The sequence below is a fragment of the Acanthisitta chloris genome, unplaced genomic scaffold (assembly GCF_000695815.1).
Source record: "Acanthisitta chloris isolate BGI_N310 unplaced genomic scaffold, ASM69581v1 scaffold79, whole genome shotgun sequence".
Classification (NCBI taxonomy): domain Eukaryota; kingdom Metazoa; phylum Chordata; class Aves; order Passeriformes; family Acanthisittidae; genus Acanthisitta; species Acanthisitta chloris.
The window spans coordinates 148943-171012 of record NW_008691780.1 but is presented as its reverse complement, the minus strand read 5'-3'; the positions used below and the strand labels follow the sequence as shown (position 1 = coordinate 171012).

The 22070-nt window shown below is 37.7% G+C and overlaps 1 protein-coding gene across 1 annotated transcript in view; it reads left to right on the top strand.

Moving 5' to 3' along the window:
• WFS1 (Wolfram syndrome 1 (wolframin)) overlaps positions 1-22070 on the top strand; it is a 29290-nt gene that overhangs the window by 5472 nt on the left and 1748 nt on the right. The window contains 6 exon segments of the mRNA XM_009082344.1: positions 10521-10603; positions 14807-14951; positions 15734-15904; positions 16525-16605; positions 20295-20440; positions 22024-22070. Coding sequence (XP_009080592.1) covers positions 10521-10603; positions 14807-14951; positions 15734-15904; positions 16525-16605; positions 20295-20440; positions 22024-22070 — 673 coding nt within the window.

Below are 22070 nucleotides of genomic sequence, written 5' to 3'. Positions count from 1 at the left end.
ATGCCGTGAAGTATTAATTACTTAACAATTTATCTGTCAGTTATTAATGCCCCTTCAAACTTTACCTGTAATTACTCAGGTTCCTGGAAAGCTGATTTGCCAGGCATTGCTGTGGAAGAGAAAGGATTCTATCCTAACAGAAGTTAATGACTGTATTTTCTGATAAAATTTTGGGACATCATCATAATTGCTGCAGAACAATGGAAATTGGTTTTTTTTCAGGTCTGCTACTATTGCTGTCAATAACATGTTGGTGCCTTTATCATATGTGGGAGTAGGATTGGACACCCATTTATTTGAGGAAAGATTCTCCATCTTTGCCTCTTTCACCATTTTAAATACATAAATGTGGAGGTTTTGGCTGATTACAGAGATGCTGTTACTGCTTGCAATTTTTTGCATTCACACGGTGAACCAGATTAAGAAAACTGTCCTAGCTCAATCTTCATCCGTTATTTTCAGGCGGATCAATTTCCTAATCTTTGTAATCATTGTGATTACAAAATATGTATTCTAGCATAGTCCCAGGGTGTTGGAAGGATAGAAATGAGCAGTTGGAGGGTAGCAGGAGAAGAGCTGTGACACGTGTGTAAACCATGTAATGAAATGGGAGTGGCTGTATAAATCATGTGGTGCTAAGGTCTCAAGATTGCTAGTGTACACACTCAAAAATTTAATCTAGTGGTTGGAATACAATCTTTTAATTCAGTTTGCTTCATTGGAATGGCATTGGAATGGGCTGCCCAGGGAGGTGGTGGATTCACCATCCCTGGAGGTTTTCAAGCTGAGACTGGATGTGGCACTCAGTGCCACGGTCTAGCAACCACAGTAGGGTTGGACTTGATGATCTTGGGGGTCTTTTCCAACCCAGTTGATTCTATGATTCTGTGATTGTAAAAGTAATACAGTATGTTTGTTCCACTGTGCAAATAAAATGCATTAAATGTGAACAGTTGAAAAGTTAAAGCCACATTCCTCATCTGATCTAGTTTTCTAATTTAAGGCATTTGCATTCATCAGCAGCCAGAACTGCTCACTTCTGGAGATATTTTGCAGTGACTTTGAAGGAAAACATTTGTAACTACCTAGTATCTGTACATTCATCTTCAAATAAAACTGCAACAAATCCCTGTTACACTACAGTCATCGAAGAGAGACTTGAAGGTATTGTGCTGCTGGAGGGCTCCTAGCAGCTGGTTCACTTCATTGCAGAAATTAGAAGGTGAGACTGGAAAAACTAAGCTGGGAAATAGAACTCATCCTTTGCAAAGTTAGTTAATTAGGAGAAGTGCTTACCCTGTGGATTTGCTAAACAACTGGAATGTGTCTTTAAGGGTAACTCTGTTTTGACGATAAGCTAATGAGCTGCTGGAGTGTCTATGTGGTGGAGTGCTCAAACTGCAGAATTGCTGAAATTCCATATGCATTGTGCAGGTTGTTGTGATAAATTTAGGTTTGCACCCACAAAAATATTTGGGTTTAGTGAGGTTTAAAATCTCAACTCTCTCTTGCATTGCTTTTCTGCAGGTTGCATTTTATTTTGTTTTGTTTTGTTTGTGGACAGTGTTAATAAGGATAATTATCAACTCAGAAATGACAGAAAGCTAATTTATTTTTAGCTCTGAAGTCTTGGAACTTGTTAGATTTATCCCAGCAAGTGCATAAAGAATTTAATCTGAGATACCTAGGTAGAAGAGGCAACAGAACTGTCTCATTACTTGTGTGTAAAATTATTGTAATGACTTTAAAAGATATTGTACAATAATAGCTATGCTAGAAAAAATAACTTCAAATAACAGTTTTCCCTCCACTTTTAAAATTTGTAGTCTATAATATCATCATTCTTAGTCTTCCACCTACATGCCTTTTTTTTTTATATTGCTCTCCTGACAATTTACCTTCATTTTGTGGGGGTGCAGAAGTTGTTCCCATTTCAATTTAATGCTATTAGATGACTTGCAGTTGTGGTATGACTAAGATGATTATCATATCTACAAATGCATTGCTGCTCCCAGAGAAAGCAGAGTTGAGTCCTAGACTTCAACCCCTCTGTAAACAAATGTTATTCCCTTCCCTCCCATCCCTGTTAGCTCCTTTAAAAGTAAAGTGCCTGCCAAATTATGCTAATATAAATACCTGAATTGTTCTCAGGACAAGTAGGACCATCTTAAGATCTAACCGTGGAGGCTAAAGGTCATAGAAGAAAAACATGCATTGTGCTTTTAATTGTACCAAGGCCTCACTTTGCAGTTAAGATATGAATTCAAGAGGCTTCTGAAAGGCTGAAAGGATTCAGCACTCATGGATGAGCAACTAAGCATCTAAAGTTAATAAAATCATTTTTCAAAGCAATGATGTTTGTTTCACCAAATATTTCTTCTTCTCCAGTCTGTTCCTCTGTGTCACTATGTTCTGTATGTACAAATCATGTTTATGACATGACGCTTGATGCTGCTTTTAAATGGAATGTCAGTCTTTCCTGAAACTTTACTCCTACGCAGTTACTGCACACAATACCACTGAACTTTTGGAGCTCATGGAAAGTGAGTAGGAGGATTTCTCTAGAGAGTCAGACTGGCTCTGCTGAGCACTGAGAGCTCAACAGTACAATCCAGTGACACACGAAAGCTATTAGAACCTGTATTTTTTGTTACAAGATGTACAGATCAGCTTTTTCTGAAAGTACATTGATGATGGACTAATGCCACAATCTACCTGTGGATGAACACTTTCAATCTGTTTTTCCTGAAAGAATGAAATCAGACATCTTTCACTTGGGAGATAAGCTTATGTAGCAGCATCTTCTAGAAAGCCCGTTACATAGTGAAAACAAAATCTGTAGTTAAAATTTGTGTGCTGTTCCCTGAAATTGTTGAATTTGTTGGATTCTTTTATTGACTTACAGATTTGTGCTTACAGAAAACACTCTTCCTGCATAACATGCTGTGTAGCACTGTATCAGAATGATCACCACACAATTCTGAAACGGGCTGGAGGTATTATGTAGAGTGTGACTCCAAAAAAAATACCTTCTAGGGAGATTTTGCTCTATCTGTTTTGGTTGATATCCATGGGCAGGCACCACCATAAGCTTTCATGTTCTAATTTTTCTTGACTATTTATTGCTTGAACAAATATGCCTCCATTATGTGCATGCATTCTCGTTCCCTGCTTCCTAGCTAATGTTGCAACATTTCCTTCATACTGGCAAATGAACTATTACTGAAAGTCCACCATAAAATGTTTTTCTAGACCTAGTGTATTTAATTTGTGACATCCTTAAAGCAAATTCACTCACTCTTCTAACATAAATTAACTGCTTCATGTGCGTGACAGGCTGTTATTTTTGATGTTCAGTCATTCTTTGTTTCCTTTTGTTGTGGTTTTTTTTTTTTTGTAGCACAGTGTCATTCTTCCTTTTGTTGTGGTTTGTTTTTTTTTTGTAGCACAAAAAGAGCAGATGATTACAATACTATCCTATCATAGTTTTGAATGGTGTAGTAAGACCTCTACTGACTTCATAAGAAGCTATAACAGTTTCTGATTGTACTCTACTAAAGGTAAATATTGGAGGAATAGAGGCTGATGAAAGTTGAGAGATGGAGACAGAAATCCCCTTTTGTTGTGGTTTGTTTTTTTTTTGTAGCACAAAAAGAGCAGATGATTACAATACTATCCTATCATAGTTTTGAATGGTGTAGTAAGACCTCTACTGACTTCATAAGAAGCTATAACAGTTTCTGATTGTACTCTACTAAAGGTAAATATTGGAGGAATAGAGGCTGATGAAAGTTGAGAGATGGAGACAGAAATCCCTTACAACAGTGGTTTGAGAATCCCTTTCAGTTGATCAGAGCCAAAAGACGTCAGTGCTTCAAAGCAGCCTGCAAATTCAGAGGTTTTGCAGGTGGCTTGTCTTTTGCAGCTGGATGCTTGGTTGTTAAGAAGCCAAATGATGCTTTTTCTCTTTTAGTTAATTTTAGCTAATTTCCACTGAAGGCATTGAATTCCAAGGAACAGAACAGTTTTTTGGGCCCTTAAATGCAAACTAAGGAAGAAAAATTTATATTAAAAAATGACTGGCTTCCAGCAAGCTGATTGTGTATAGTTATGATAATAGTTAAGGTGATGCATGTCCTTTTTGTGCACTGCCTTAAATGCCTTAGGCACAGGATTTATAGCCTGGGTTTGAGCTGTTACCAGCTGTTTCTTTTTCAAGTTAATCCAGTGCTGGGTTAGATAGCTACACTTGTAATATAAACTTTAGTTTCCCTGATGAAACTTGTGGCACAGAGTGCATTTGTAACTCTGAATTTAATCACAGTAGAGCAGACACTTGTTTCCTGTCTTTTGGTTTCTCAGACTACTTAAGTCAAAGTTTTTTATTGAATGTATTTAAAATCATGTAGTGATATCATTCTTGAATGTGTAAGTTTCTAGGATGTAGTTGAAGTCATTATTGCTGCTTCCTGGCCTTTTTGCTGCTCTGATTTTCTCTCTGTGTCTTAGTCAAACCAAAGATCGAGGAAATTGCATTTAAAAGCCTGTACTTAAATCCCCTGAAATTTGCAAGATCAGTTGTGAAGCTGACTACTTATCATTGCTTAGTTCATCTTGCTAAGCTATCACCTTGATCACATCTTTGACCTGTGACAACTGTCAGATCTTCTCATGGAATAGCGACAGTGTTGATGTATTTTTCTAGGTGTGTGTTCAGTGAGCTTGGAGGTGTGTTCCTGCTGGGCAGGACTGAACATTTCAGTTGTGTGGTGCATACACTTAGCTCTTCCTGACTGTTTTCAGTCACTTCAGGGACATTTGCTGCACTAATGAAATGGGAAGGCCAATATAGAAATCTTGTTTTGTATCTTGTCATCTCAGATCCATTATTCCACCCAACACATGGTTTTTTTCCTCCTCCTGCACATCCCTGTCACTTTTTTTTCTGAGCCCAAATGAATGCTTGTAGTCATGATCATACAAAGTGTGTATGCCATATGAGTTTCCTTCATACTCTTAGTGTGGGTGTTGCTTAATGCATTAATCTTTTGTTCAGCAGAGTTTCCATGAGCTTTAATAGTCACTTGTAAAGCCTGTAATTTCTTTTAAACTTATATATTTCATATGAATCCTTCATTATTGCTTCCTGTCTGATAAACGTCTTTCAGTTTTCCTTTTATCCTGTTCTCATTAGGTTTTCACTGTTCAAGGCACTTAGAAGTGCCCAGCTTGCCTTTGTTTGAACAAATAATTTGTTGTGCATGATAACATAACTGTCTTGGGGCTGGCCCCAAATAACTGTGCAAATGAATAAGACCTTAAGTTCAAAAGGCATAAGAAATTGATCTTTGAAAATACCATTTCTCACTTATGTATTCCTTGTTCATGGTCTTTCTTCTCTTGTTGAATCTGAAATTCAGGTGCTGTAGCTGTGACCTAAGAAGAAAGCTGTGTGCACCTGGCCAGGGGGTGATAATAGCAGGCAAGGTGCTGAAACTCTCTTGTGCTGGGTAAATCCACTCTGCTGAGAGCTTTAATGTGTTTGTGTTGGTAGGAAAGTAAATCAACAAACACTTTTGTTATTCAACATGCCCTCTGTTGATTCTTTCTGCATGAAATAACTTCAGTAAGTTTTTTTTGAAGGAAGGCAGTGATTCCTAGTGATTAGAAGAGCACTTAGAAAATTGAGGGTGTTTTATGTGATGGGTATGTGTGTATGATCCACTCTATGTATATATACAGCTAAAAATCTTTCCTAGCATGAAAGTATTATTATATATGTGCCTTTAAAGACTTTGGAATTCATGTATGGAAGTGTCATACACAATGTCATTTAAAATGTTGATTCATTGGAAACAGTGTTTGTCTAAAGAGTGTATAAAACATTGTTGTTTTGCAGCAAGTCAGCCAACTACAGTGATGCCTGTGTTTCAGTTGTGTATGTTAAGGGTATTAAAAAGGTTGGGAATTTCTTGCATCCATTAGTGATTTATGCTAGAATACTGGGGATGAAATTTTATGTACTCTGTCTGTAAAATCTTTTGCGTTGGAAAGATTTGTTATCTAGGTTGTGTTAATCCATTCTTCAAAACCTGGTCCGAATGTTTGTTGTGTTTTTGTCCTTGCTTATAGTCCAAAGATGAAGTTTGTATGTGTTATTTAAGCTGTGATGTCATATTCCTTTTGTGATTTGAAATTTTTAAGCACCAACATCTTGGAATCTCACTTGGACTAACCCCCTGGTGTGGATTAACTGCATTTTTGTTAATTTATTGGTTGAATTTCCAAGGTAAGGGACAATAATTACATCCTAGCATAGAATTCTTTAAAAAGTGAAATGTTTCCTTTTGCAACATTAGATCAAAACCTAACAGAAAGGTAAAAATGCCTATCTGTTCCAAAAGGAATGCTAAACTTCCATTTAAGCCTATAGCAGCAAAGCTGGAATCTTACTTTATGTAGCCAAGTTGCCAAGTAATGTGTAAAGTTTCAGAAAGTAAATAGTTTTCTTTAGTTTTCATCAGCCTGTTTACAACCTGCCTACATAAACAGCTGTGTTTAGACTTCTATAGTCTGAGTATTTTTCCTGGAGCTGTAAAACATAGGTTTTTACTTGTAAACAGAAATTACACTAGTCATGTTTTGCTAATACCACTGAAGTCTAACAGTTAATGACAGTTTTAGCTTACTCTTCTGTGTGCTGTAGATGTCTGGGAAATGCATACAGGTCTTTATCAGTTTCATTGTACTGAGTCTTTTCTAATGAGTGCTTTAATGAAATGGGGTTTAAGTGACAGCTTTAACCTGTTAAATGAAAACCCCAAGTATCAAAAGGGGGTATTTCTGTAGGCCTTCAGAGGTTTAAATGCTTTCTGTTGTATGATGACATAAATGCAACAAACTCACAAATACATCTGCTTCATCCTTTGCAGATCACACATATTTTTCCTTTTTTTTTTTGAGTGAAACTGAGAAAATTAAACTATACCATGTCATTTCATATTTTAAGATTAAGACTTAATCAGACAGAATAAATAAAAAGAAAATTATAATTTTATTAATAATATTGTTACCCTTTCCACTGACTAATTTGTGTTGAATTACCTGTCTCTGGGAAGGTAAAATTAACTGTATTGGGAACTGAACTGCAGGATTTTGGTGGCAGATTAGGAACTACAGCCATATACTAAGTACTAGCCACCCTTCCACACCCCTGTCCTAATTTGTTTCTTATATGAATGCTATGTGCCACCTAAACCTTATGTGATTTCACTTGCTGCTTTCATTTGAATGACTTCAGTGCTTGTGAACCTTGAATAGCTAATAGTCTTCATTGGCTTATATAAATGCACCTGACACAAAACAGCTAGTGAAGTCTATTTTAATTGTCATAAAAGATACATGAAGTATTGCAAGATGAATGTTCCTGTCTTCTGGAAATTTTTATATTCAAGACAGAGTAAAATTTGACATTAAAAAGACATGAGTTTTTCGCAAAGCTGGGAAATAAAAGCCTCTCCTGACAGCATTTCCATTGCAGTACTCTTATGTGGGAGGAATACACATCAAGGCGTTTTCTGACTAAAAACATGCTTAAGAACAAGGGTGGTAAGTTACAGATCACCACTTTTTATGGTATGTGGGTGCACATCCTCTTGTATAGTGTTTGTTCTAGTGTTGAGCTGAATTGAATGGAAGTGTGTGCTGTCCATCCTTGTTCCAAACACACTCTGACTGTGTTTTGGACCTTTTACCTTCAGCCACTGACCTATATACTTTATGAGAAATTAAATAGATATGGCAGCCATGAAACTTGAGTCATTCATGCTTTACCTGTTTACTTACCCTCTTGCTTATCTTTTAAGCAAAGGAAAAATATTGCTAGTTACCGCAACTGATACTAAGATATTCTAAATTTGATCTGTACAACACTCCACAACCTGTTCTTCTGCCCTTGCCCTACAACTGCAAAACCAACCCACAGTCATATTTTTAATTACTATCTGTTATTTGTATTTCTAGATCATGTGTGAGGGAACATAGAATTGATAATTGAGTGGGAGGGATTGGGCAGTAGGTTGAAAGTAACTGCAGAAAGTGTTTTTCCCCTGGCAGTCAGCTCTGTTAGAACAGACATTTCAACAAGTTTGCTGCAATAACATCACTTTTTTTTTTTTCTCTCATTGAGGTGGTAGTTCGCCGTCAGGCTGCATTTTTAATTTTGCTTTCCTTCATCTTCACAAAAACCATTATTTACATGTTAATCTGCAATGTAATTGCAATAAACTACATCAGGGCATTGTACAACATTTCTGGTTTGGTTCTTCAGCTTTTTGTTATAATAAATGTTCCTATCTAACACATTAACTTGAGCAAGAAGAGCTGAAAGAGGTCAGTGCTGTTCAATGCCCTTATCTGTGTCAGGTGGGGCAGGAGAGAAAGGAAGACACTTTGCCATATAAGCTGCCAGAGAACTGCCTTTGTTACTAGGATTTTTCTCAGTTTAGCAAACTGCTTTTTATAGTTGTTTTTTTTCTTATTTGTGTAAACTCCACTTAATTAGCTAACACTGACTTCTTTATGGTGCCTCCTATCTTATCCAGAGTATCACTGAGGTATTTGTGGTGTTCTCAACATGTAGAAAACCCTGAACATTAAAAAAAAGGCATTCCCAAGTGAGTTAGTGCTGAAATTTTGATGCAAAAGGGGTTAATGAATGTGAAAGCACAGGAAGAAGCAGAAAAGTACTGCCTCACCCAACTTGTTTCGTTCGTGTACGGTAAGTGGATGAATATTACATTTCTTTCAAACAGTATGCTGGTTTATTGTTAGCAGGGAGCCCCTGAGTGATGTCTGCTGGTGTGAGTGGTGCCATCTGGAAAACAAACTTCTGGCTTGTTTAGAGTTCAATCCTGGTGGTTATATATCAGGGCGAGGAGATTAAGTAGTTAACTTTGCAGGGGTGCTGTTTGCCTGTTTTACAATAATATTTTTACAGCTTTCTGAGAAGACCAAGTACTAAATGAAAATTATTTTTCATTATGTGCCTTGTTTAGCCAGACAACATGTTATAATCTGGCATTAGTATTTTTCCAAGTGGAGCTTGGCAGACAAAACTGTGGCATGGTGAAGAAAGAAATCTTTACTTCATGGTTTGCTCCTGTTAAAATACATCCATTTTAATGAAAGTGTTGGCTTCTAGCCTGTTCTTGTTTGGAAATAGTCCCAGTACCAGGGGTGTTAAAAGATGTAAGTAGCCCTGTTCTTCAGGAGATTATTTGGAATGGGGTTTATTTCTTTTTTCCTTGTATATTCTGAAAAAAGAGCTGATACTGAATGGCACCTCAGCTAGCAAGGCTGCTCAGTAGCTTCTTGAGTTGCTTCTGCTCAAATTAGGTAGAGGCTGTAACTCTGAGTGGGTGCCTGAAAGTTGGTTTCCTACATTTGGAAATTGTACGTCCTAAGCACACTTTGTCATGCTGCCCCTGCCTTCAGGATGTAGCTACAAAGCACCACAATGTGGTTAGTTAATTTGTGGGGTAAAATACGGGTCAAGCTTCGGCACTTAAGGATTTGAATCTACCTTTTTAACTATAATTTTCGGTTGGTTGGTTGATAAAGCTGTAACTATGAGTCAATGATCTGCTGTCCATTCTTACTTACCCAACTTAAAGCATTCAAGTTGTATTGATTCCTCTCTTTAAAATTTTTCCAAACTAATTTATGAGAAATCTTCTCATAAAAAAAAAAAAAAAAGGAACAGTTCTGGCCTTTTGTCAGCTTTTCCATTAAATTAATTCATCATTCATCAAGTAGGACACAGCATGATGTTCTTTACAAACACTGCATGTCAGATAAAGCTCTCAAGACTCTTTCTTTATGATTGACTTGTGGAACAGTATGATGTTTTTGAAGAAAAAAAGTGTATATGTGTACAATAGATGGGAAAGGAGAAAAAAATTAGGTGGAGTGTGGAGCAAGACAAAAATAATAGGGGGGTTTAGAGGATGTAATCATTGTTAGTTTCTGTATGCTCCAGAGACTGAGGAGCTGAGCTTTCAAATATATTGGATATGTTTTAAAGGCTGATTAATTTCTCACAGCTCTAGAAAAGGTTCCAGTACTAACTAAAGAGATTGGCAGGTGAATGACTGAAGTGCTATCAAGAGTAAGAATAGTAATAGTACAAAAGCTGATCCCTGCTACATGTTCCACATGTGCTTATATTTACTGTGATGAATGTTCTATTGGGAAAGGAATTTTGTGGAAGTAAATGAGAAACTGTACATTGTATGTGTCATCCTGTGGTAGGTAGCAAATGATAAGTAATGGTAAATATGCTGAAGTACAATACTGAGATGGAATGTAAATATTACAATTTATTTCCACTGTTCTTACAATACACTTGTTGGATTTTTTTAGGGATGATCCTTTAATTCTTCAGCCACATGTAGCAATGATTTTTAAAACACTTTAAACTATTGATACTGAGCAATTTTCATTCTAAAATTCATTTACAGAGGGCGTGAAGGAAGAACCTGAAGTGCTCTTTGAAGAACTGCTTGAGAGGGCCAAAGCTGGAGAACCAAAAGCACAGACAGAGGTAATTTTATATGTTCTTTGTCCAGTCTTGTTTGCTCTTAATTCCCAAAATAGCACTGCCTGCTGTAGAACTATTATCTCTTCTTTGCTTGAACTGTGTCTGTTTTGATCTTACACTGTTTAAAGAAAGGTGGTGCTGGATGGTTCTTCTGCCTTGAGAAATGCTGCTTGCTTAGGAGTGTGACTGAGTCCAGGTCCAGCTCTTGAGAAAGCCTTTAGAACACATGAAAATGGGGGGGAGGGGAGGGCAGAGAGCATGGAAAAGGCACAGAACTGCTTTTGCTTTGGGTTTGTTTTTTGTTGTTTTTTTTTAAAGAAGCATGTGCCGAAGACTTACTTGAGGACGTGTGCAGATAGGGGCTGTTAAATGCTGTTGGTTCAGCACTGCACTATATACAAAGGTACCAGGGCTCTTGGGCTGGAATCGTGGAAGAAACTGTCACTGAGGTACTTTAGCAGGGGCAGAGGTTAGTGGTTGATGGTTTGCTCATATGCCATTTCTCTGTTGAATTAACACATTTCAGAAAATAAGACCTTCCTTGTTTATTGCAGTTAGCTCTGTGTCTCTGTCTAATGGCAGATGAAATTGAGTTAGTGGTAGCAATTCTTGTCCTTGTATTTGTTAGCACTTTAGGTGTCCCTTAGGTTTTAGAGCAATTGTACCAGTTTTCCACTGCACTCCATCGTCTGGTGTGTTGGTCTAGTATAAATAGCTTAAAATTGCTTAGAAGAGTTTTAATTTATGTTAAACTTGCTTAGTGTTTTACTTGAGCATTCTTTTCCAGCCTCAACTTTGATGCTGAAAGGGAGTGGTTAGAGTCTCCTACATACTCATTGGTAGTTTGGATTTTTCCCCAAGGATCACTACTTTTTTTTTTTACAAATAAAAATCAAAGGTAGTGATGGGAAAGAAATCCTTTTAAAGCAGGTAAAAGAAATATGGCAATGCTAGGCTTGCTCCCCTTTCCATCTTAGCTTGTTTGAGGGGCAGGCTGACCTTGGAGTTGCAACCTGAGACAGTAACAAATTCCTCTTTGAAACAGCCTGTGGCATTGTGGAGGAGAAAACACTATCCTCTAGGGAATCACTGTTGTAAAATCCTTGTTCTGGCTCTGTTTCTTCACACAAAAGAAAGTAAACTCCATGAATATTCTTTCCGGATATAACTTCCAGCTGAATAAGAAAACTCAGAAATACTTATGTAACCTAAGCTTGTGATGCATATGTATGTATAGAAATAATAAGTTTTTTCTCCTCAATTCATTCCACTTTCACTCCCTTTCTTTAGCTCTTTAACTGTGTACACTTCCTATTCCCACACAATAATAGGATTCTTGTCATGAAGAGATCCAGCATACAATTTTGCTTCAGTGTGCACTCAGGATGAATTGACTGCCTGAAATGGAACCCAAAACATAATAATCTGTTTTCTATACAGTCACATTTCTTGTGACTGCTGGAGAGGGAATTAACTTTTAGTTTTTTAAACCCTCAAAAAGATGTATTTTTTCTCTGTTGTTGAATACATTTCTTTAGAATCAGTTAGAAAAATCTGGTTTTATCTCTTACCTTTGCAGGAGTACGAATGAGAAGCAGAGATGCCACTGTTGTGCTGTTTGCTAATAAGTCAAACACAAGAAATCACTCAGTTCACTGGCTTGTAGTTATTACTATGAGTATGTTCAAAAGTAATTCTTCAATGACTGTGGAAATAAATGCACTCTTGAGTGGCTGTCAGCATCTATTACTGTAACTTTAGGTAGGTTTTTTTTATTGAGAAATAAATGTATGGCAGTTATGTAAATGAAATACCCACAGCTGGAATTCTGTAATGGAGAAAAGGCAGCTCTGTGTCTTTAACCAGATGTCTGCAAGGGAACTGCTTGAGACAACCACCTCCGTTAGCAAAGGCAGAGATGGAAGCAACCTTTTGGAGAAGTACAGTATGAGGATCTGTGTTAAGCTGTTACCAGCTATGACTTCATTTCACAGTATTAGCTCATGGGGCAGAGAGATCCCAGATTGCTTAAATGACAAATCTGAGGTTAACACCTTTTCCCATCAGTTCTTCCTTTGCCTACTATGGGCCAGAGTTCGCAGCTATTTTCAGGTAGTTTGACATAGGAGCTTTGCTGTTAAAATCACAGACAAGCCAAAACCCACTTCTGTCAGGGGAGACCTTATCACCCTCTTCTACAACTCCCTGAGAGGAGGTTGGAGTCAGGTGGGGGTTGGTCTCTTCTCCCAGGCAACCAGCAGGAGGACAAGAGGGCACAGACTCAAGCTCTGCCAGGGGAGGGTTAGGTTGTAATTTAGGAAGAGATTTTTTACAGAGAGAGTGCTCAGGCATTGGAATGTGCTGCCCAGGGAGGTGGTGGATTCACCATCCCTGGAGGTTTTCAAGTTGAGACTGGATGTGGCACTTAGTGCCATGATCTAGTGACCACGGTAGGGTTGGACTTGATGATCTTTGAGGTCTCTTCCAACCTGGTTGATTCTATGATTCTACGCTGTCATTTTGCTTGTGCCGTAGCCTTGTACAATATGACTAGTACCAAGATCTCTTAGTTGATGTTGTAATACAAGTTTCTATGTCCAAGAGGTCCTTAGAAACTTAAGAGCTACTACCCTTGAAGCTTTGCCCAAAATCTCAATGGCTATAAATATAAACATGCTTAAGAAGCAGCTGTTCTTGTCAGATGGATGTTATTTTCCACGTAATATGTTCAAGCAATTCCTTTCTGAAATAAATAGCTGAAGTTACATCTGCAGTTGGGTGAGAAATTACCAGGCAGTTGCTAAAAACTTTGTAGTTTTTTTTTTTTATTTTGGTATCATGCACTGTCTTGGTGTGCCACTGTATCCATGTACCTCCTCTTGTACTCTAGCATGACTTTTTAGATCTGACTTTTGGATTTGTCCCTGCCCATGGCAGGGGGTTGGCACTAGATGATCTGTAAGGTCCTTCCAACCTCCAGATTCTATGATTCTATGATTGCTTACTCCAATTTTCTTCTTATTTCTGTATGGTTTTGGATAACTCTGTGTAGAACTTGTTGGAGCACTCACTGAAGTGTATGAAACCAGTTGAAAGGCTGGAGACATAACCTTTACTGGAAGAAAAAGATCATTTTGATTATATCAGTGTGTTTAATCTACACAATAGTGTGAATTGTTAATCTTTCAGTGGTACTTCTTGAGTCAACCTTTAGTGATAGTACCAAATGCAAAGTTTCAGAGCAAATGTCAAACAGGGGTTTTTTTCAGCAGATAATACTGTGAACTTATGGAGATACAGTGTTCAGGTATTGCATTAATTGCATCTAGAATGTAGCTAAAGTAACACTAGGGAGAGAGGGAGTGCTGTGAGCCAAGCCAAAACGCTTCCCAGATTCTTCAGACATGAGGATAAAATGTCCAGTACTTTTGGTCAGTTTCTGCCATTTAATGTTTTGTTGCCTCATGTTATGATAAGCACAAGTGTTTCATACTATTGCATAAATATGTTTCTTAGTGTATTATCATATATTTAAATTTTCAGAATGAATAAAAGAGGTGGTGTTTTTTCTATAAAACAGTAATATAGGCAAGCTGCTTGGTAATTTCTGTAATCCTGAATAGGAGGATTTTTATAAGCTATTTCACTGAATTTGCTTGATGCTTAAGCAGTGTTAGTTTTATTCCATTCACTAATTAATCAAGAGTTTGCTTTGACCTTCAGTGGCTAAACTGCTGTGAGTCAGGGATTGCACTGCTTGGAGCCTCCTTCCATGTCAAGGCCTTGTCAATAACTTCAGCTGAATTTCTGAATGTCACTGGCACCAGGTTGTCAGACTTACTTTTTCTGTTCTAAAATGGGGCTAGCAGCGTTGTCTGGTCATTGTCGTAGGAGGAGAAGAATTGAAGAAAACTTCTAACCCCAGGAGCTTTACCTGTTCCTGCCAGATACCCAAATACCAACAGCAACTAATTCCTTGACCTGGCCAAATGTGTTGCAATTCCTTCGTGCTTCCAGTTCTTTCACATCTTTCCATGCAGAAGATCAACTTACAGCTATGTTCTTTAGTGCTAGGAGCAAATGTTTTGACCTTTTGTTCAGGGATAATTTATTTTAGCTGAGTTACATGAGGTGGGAAGGGACAGAGAGACAGAGAGTACTGTATATTTCAGTAACTGAAGGAATTTTGTTTCCTATTTATTCTAGGTGGGGAAACACTTCTTGAGATTAGCAGAAGAAGAAGATGAAGAACTCAACAACTGTAGTGCTGTTGATTGGTTTATCCTTGCAGCTAAGCAAGGTCGAAGAGAAGCTGTCAAACTGTTGCGTAGATGCCTGGCAGACAGAAGAGGTATAGGCTCTCTGAGGCTGTCTGCTTGCACTTCCTATTTTATCTGTAATAATACTATATTCATTTTAACTTTGAAAAGAAGGGCTTAAAATATGATGGAGATGATCATGGCAAAATTATGTGAGTAGCTGCTAACATCCTGTTTCAATAGGTAATTCATGGTTGTTCTTCCCCTCTTCACCTTTCATCGAAGTTTGGGGTTTTTGACTGTGAAGGTCATATATAGCCACACAGAACATGCATATCTATGTCCCTCCTAGCTGGTCTTTTTCACTGTCTTCTCCACTTTAAGATTCTCATCTTCCTTCATGCTGCTTTCCATGCTTGGAATGTTCTCTTCTTGTCTGCTAACTATCTGAACTCTTAGTTACAGGGGAAAAACCAAACAACAAAACAACCCAAAAAACCTGAATTTCATTCAGTTCTTTCTGCCTTTTACATCTCACTCATGCATATCTGTACTACCTTTTGCCTGATCCTGTTTACTTCACAAGTTGAAGCAAGACATAAGTATAATACACGTCTCACACAGTGTTTGCAGTACAGTTTTAGCTTAAGCAGTGTGCTTAGATTTTGATAAGCAGTGAGCACAGAAGGGCATTTAAGTAATTTACTTAGGTGGTCAAAATGTGACTGAAACTTTAGAAGTTTCAGACTTAAACTGAGAAAAATAAATTGTGATCAAATCTATCATTTCTGCATGGGTAATGTATAATACACATAATATATGATTCTGCATGGGTAATGGTCATAGTGTGTAATGTACTTTTTATTTTCTCGAGGCATTACTTTTGAAAATGAGGAAGAAGTGAAAAAGTTGTCATCTGAAACTGACTTGGAGAGAGCTGTGAGAAAAGCTGCCTTAGTCATGTATTGGAAATTAAACCCAAAAAAGAAGAAGCAGTTGGCAGTTTCCGAACTACTGGAAAATGTTGGGCAAGTTGACGATGCAGGTTTGTTTTTGAACTGATTTATGGTGTTGATAAAATACAGATTTATAGGCAGAATACAGCTAGAAGTCTAAAGGGCTTTGTAAACAATCAGTAATAGTAAATGTTTGATCTGCTTAAGAAAATGGAAATGTCTTAGTGATTCTAACTTCTAATAACTGCTCTCTGGATTATTAAAGTTAATAAGTCTGCTACCTCTTGCTGTAGGTTGAGATTCAGTTAAGCACTCATTCAAGTGACCAGCTATTTAAAATATCTTCATGTAACTCTCACTGTGCTTGGAAAATAAGTATTTTATGGCTTTTCTGTATTTGATTTTTATTTTTCCCCCCAACAGTGATTCTGATGATACCTTACTAGATGTTTCAATTTACAAATCCAGGCTTCACCACGCTTGGCTATCTCGGCCACTACTGCACTCTGTGTTAGCTATGTCAGTGCTGTTTCCTTTTCTAATCCAGTAACAGGAACATAAAAAACTGTGTAAGCACGTCTTACCTGTTTATACACAAGTTTGTCTTTTTCTGACTTTGAGGAAATAGCATTCCCCAGATATTGCAGCTTCTGTTTGATCACTTTAGTGGACTGCTTTGACTTTCCATACACTTCTGTTATTGAACCAGATGGGGAGAAACAACCTGGCCCAGTCCCAAAGGCTGTGCAGAAGCAGAGGAGGATGCTGGAGCGACTAGTGAACAGCGAATGTGAGTTCATCCTGCTGCTTTCAGTCTTTGCCAGTGGTTTTGGTTTCTGCTTTGCTTTGCTGAACAGTTTTGTGCTGCCAGAATGAGAATGTATAGAAACTTTGTATTGCAATGAAGTGGTAGTATCCATTTATCATATGTGCAAGGCAAATAACTGATCTGTGTGTGAACTCACAGGAGACATCACCATTACAGTCAGCTACTAAGAGGAGTTTGCATGTCATTCGTTATTTTTATATTCTTGCCCTTTCAGCACTTAGAAGTCTATTCAGAAAAAAACGGTTTTTCACTTTTGATGGGGTTTTTTTAGTTCTAAACTGCAGTAAGCTTTCTGATCACAGTAAGAGAATTAATTATACAACCATTTAATGCAGACAGATCTTTCTATTTGCCTTGCTTCTGTTTGCCCTTCCCTTATAATTAATATTTGTCTTTTCTTTGTTCAATAAGTGATAGAGGAAAGATGCAGCAAGGTATTTCTCTCATAATTTAGGACCAGCTTAGTTCATGTATTGGGAAGAATTAAACCACTCAACACACAAAGAATCTGATTTGTAGACCCAAATCTGTGAATTTTATAAGGTATAGGGGGTTGGAATTGAAATAAAGTTCTTGTTAGCATTGCATAACTAAGAAATGCTGGTGCCTTGTTGGACTTTCAGGAGGAAAACCAAATTGTTATATTCAGAAAATGAATGATCAATGATGCAGCATGTGTAGTTTTTCAAGAACAGTATCTAATACAAGGTTGAATTAATCATTTTCGAGAGAACCTTTGTTTCTTGAAATGCACTAGGTCATATGAAGACTTCTGTGAGAGTACATCAGCTTTCTTGTGACTTGTTTGTCACCTCTGGAAAGCTAGAGGCAATTTTTCAAGGCTAAGACTGTTGTGTTTTCCTTGTCCAGTCATGGTATAACAATGCAGATGTATTTGGGTTTGTTGGAGCTGTGTTGCACTGGTGTTATTTACATTCCTTAGCTGAACTGGCATTTGCTGCTTGTGTGTGAGTGCACAGCAAGTAATTTTGTTCTAGATTCTTCAGTAATTCAGAAAGTATCAGAAAACTAACTGGCAAATAGGATTTTTTAAGGCTTAAATGGCAGATAAAATAGCAGGACAGTAAATGAACCTACATGTAAGTGTAGGCAGAAATTGATGTGAATATTTTTCCTTTTTCTGTAGTGGATGGGGGAGGCAGGGGAATTTGTCATAACCAAATTGAAGAAAAATCTATGAATAATAAAGTAGAATCTACAACATAGGCTTTTTATATCAATTTAAAACACACTTGGGTGACAAAATACTAATAACATTTTAAAATGAAAAGTTTTCATCAAACAATTAAAGTAGGAGTTAAGCTGTTAACTCTTCTCCAGAGAGCTTTTATCTTTTCATGGAGGAACAAGACAGCTGTTACTCTCCAGTATTTACTTCTCTGATTCATTGAGTTTCTGCACTTATCTTGCCAGCAGGAGATTCTTCCTTCAGTTTTAATGCTTTAAATACTTTAAACCAATACTTGGAAGATAGTTTTTAAGCCAGATGTGTTTGCAGATAACTGATCTGGGTTATCCTTAATAGAGGTATGACCAGAAAATGAGAGCTGACATTGTCAATGGGCAGTTGTGATGAGAGCTGACATTGTCAATGGGCAGTTGTTGAGTGCCTGTGATAGGCCATCTCCACATCCTTCCCTCTCAGGATGTCCCATGATCCTGTAAAAGTGTCATTAAGGCATTTTTGTGACATTCTAACCATGTCTGCTTGCTGATTCTACACCAGTAAGGCTGTTCTAGCACTGTATATTTTGTCCCCATAAAACAATAAATTTGGTATTAGGCTTGATCCAAACCCCACCAAGACAGTTAAGGAGTCTCACACACTTGTTGGTGCAAGCAATGTTGCCTTAACAGTCTGTGAATGATAAGAACAGTTAGCAAAAAGAAATCCTTTCTTGTTTCTTGGGAGGCATGCCAGGTGGTGTGTGGTGGGACATAAGGGTACACGCAAGGAGGAGAGGGAGTGGGAAAAGTCCAAGCAGAAGGCAGAATCCATGCTGGGAGATTGAAGCAGAAGATAGATTGTTAACGGCTGCTTTTCTGTTGAACTCTCACAACACTCCTATTCCTATACTATGTATCTTGAGACAAATACTTTATTTTGTTCTGTGTCTACATTGTTTTCAACATTAAATACTGATATATTGTATATACCTTCTATAAATGTAGCAATTTTTAAAATTTTAAAGATTAACAGTCTCAAACCCACTAATCCTCCGATTTTAAATTTAATGAAGCAGTTCAGTTTTCTCTCTTTAAAATCTCAAGTGAGTATTAAGCAGGCCAGCTTTCACATCTTTGTGTCAGCTGACTAGCTAAACTTACTGTGTAGGAGGTGTGTTACAGATTTTTGTCATTCAGCTCTTTCACATATACAGCAATGTAATTTGCTTTAGTATATGCAAAAAAGGTGCTGTTAATTATCCTCCCTTACAAACTACATCAAGCTTGTCTGCCATAGAAACTAGCTGATCTATGCTAATGTAAGGAACATTGTGCAAAGGGTTTGAACCAGTGTATAAATCATGTTCTGCCTTGCAGTTTCCCTAGAGTTTTCAGAAGTCACCTCATGCCTCCCTTCTATTCACTGGAGGGGATAAAGATCTTCCAGGGCAGAGTGATAAATTTTGTCTCTGTGTAAACTGAGCAAAGTCTATTTGTTGCTGGCTGTTTTAAATCACAGTTGATACAGTTTGGGGGAGGCCCTTTGTTATAGCCATGTAGCTTATTAAATTGATGCATTGTAAGTAATCCATATGTGTCTCATAGATATGAATAATTGCGTATTTCCCATAATTATATGTCTGTAGCTTCTGAACTCAGAAAAATGAGTGTTAAATGACAAATCAGAAATCAGTTTTCAGTTGGTAGCATACAGGTAATTCAGTCCTGTGCCTGTACAATTCTTTCTTTTCAATGTGGCTGTTAGTTAAAGATTTCTTTCAAGCAGATATAATAGCTTATGCTTTAAAACTGTGCGACCTAATCCAGTAGTCTTGTTTTCTGTGCAATAATTGCAGATAAGCTACATTCACTCACTCTGTTCTCCTGCTTACCAGTATAATAAACTTACCTGCTAGTCTGATGAGGTGTAGAGTTGTCATATATTGCTGGCACAATCAGCTTGTTGTTTTCAGCAGAGATCTCAGAACAAGTCCGTAGAATCATAAAATTTTAGGGGTTGAAATGGACCTTACAGATCATCTAGTCCCAACCCCCTGCCCTGGGCAGAGACACCTCCCACCAGAGCAGGTTGCTCAGGACTTCTTCAAACCTGGCTTTGACCACTGCCAGGGTTGGGTCCCTGGGCAACCTGGGCCAGTGTCTCACCATCCTCACAGGAAAAAACATTTTCCTAATATCTAACCTAAATTTCCCCTCTTTCCATTTGTACCCATTGCCCCTTGTCCTGTCACTGCAGCTCCTAGCAAAGAGTCCCTCTCTGGTTTCCCTGTATCCCCTTCAGGTCCTGGAAGAGTATCTGCAAGGCAGTTGCAAGGTAAACCTGTGTTATCAGTAGTTCAAGTTTTGAAGACTGGTGGGAAAGAAAATTAATATTTAATTCATAGTCAATACAGTGTTATAGTAATAGCAGTTACTCCAAGTTTTCATTTTATCTTTTTTAGCTAAAAAATTTATTGCTTTGGATGATTTTGTTGAAATTACCAAGAAGTATGCCAAGGGAATTATCCCATCTAACCTGGTTATGCATGAAGAGGAAGATGATGAATTGGCAGGGAAGTCTCCTGAAGAGTTACCTCTGCGACTGAAGGTAAAAAAGCAATACAGATCAGGTTATATTGATGGACTCTTAATTTACTCATCCCAGACAAGACAGGGGTGACTTGCACTTCTCTCTCAATACTCATGTTTAGTCTATATAGATCAGTAGAAGAATTGTTGCTGTAATTTCTTTTTGGACTTGACTTCATATATATGTTTAGAGTTTTGGATACGTGAGCCATATATTTAAAAGAAAGGAATAATGATTTTCCCTGTAAGAGAACAACCTACCTTCATTACATCTCAGTGAGGATTTAAATGTACCTATTACCACTGCTATATTTTATTATAGATGTTATTATATGCGTTGTATCTTTCTTATTTAAACAGGAGCAAGCAGGTGGGAAAAATTGTGCATAGCCTTGAGGTGTGAAAAGGTTCTATTATGAAGGAATTGAAGAACAGTGGAACTTGCTGTTAGTTTCTACATTGATACTTCTCTAGGTAGTGAAAGGGAGAATTAAGGTGCATGCTTTCAATACTGGCTTAAATTTTAAGCAAGGTAGGGGATTTCTGCCTGCTGCCCTGAGAGTTTTTGTTGTCCATTATCATATGGTAGGGATGGGGAAAAATGGGCAGTGAGGGGTGTCTCTTTCCAGTCTTTTGAACAGCTAATATTCTCAAAGAGATCCATTTGCAAAGAAGAACAGAGAAACCTTCTCTAGTAAATAAGCTTATGCCCAAGTCATTGTGTGTTGTCCCAGTTCATCCCAGCGCACAGGTATTTGCTGGAGCATTCTTGGCCTTTCCCTGGAACTACTTAATAAGGAAGTGTAAGATCTGGGAAAACATAAAACTTGTCCTTTTATGGGGGAAGGAGGATCGATTGCAGCATCTAATGTGAATGTGCAGTAAAGTGTGTGGTTGGTCACACAGGGGATTCAGTCCAGCAGTTGGACCCTGTGTGTGTATGGTGACCGTGTTGGAAAATGCCATGCAAAATAGGTAGAATTTTAAGGTCCTCCAGAGTTATTGTTGTGGAGTTACAACATCCCTAAATGTGTAGTAATTAGTTAAACACATTGCTGCTGCTTCCAAACCTGCTTTTGACATCTACATCCCTAGATGCTCAGGAAGAATTGTTTAAAAATAACAACAGCTGTAAAGACTTCCTGTAGGTGCATATGAATCATAGGCACTACTTCCTGTAGTGTATATGTATAGAATGTGGAGCATACTCCTTGCAGAACGTGGCAGAGTTAGATGCTTTACAGCTCAAGTAATGACTTAAGATAGTGCAGGACTGCAGCCATGTCGTTTATCTTCAGTATGAAGTCAGCAGAGCAGAATATTTGACTAGGAAGCCATTTAATTATATGTGTCAAAGGTAATGAAATGCATCTCTCCCGAAATCAAAATCACCTCTGAGCTTCATCTGACTGAATTAATCAAAATAGAGCTAATAATCTCAGACAGAGTAATCTCATTTTATTGGCAACACTGATCTGAAATATAAATCTTTTCATGTCGGTTGAGGTTAGACAACTGGCTGCATCTGCTTCAGCTGAGAACATCTGTGATGTAAAGATATCAAACTGCTCATTAATAAAATGCTTCTTTCTCTCTTTCCAGGTTGTAAAATACCCACTTCATGCCATTATGGAAATTAAAGAATACCT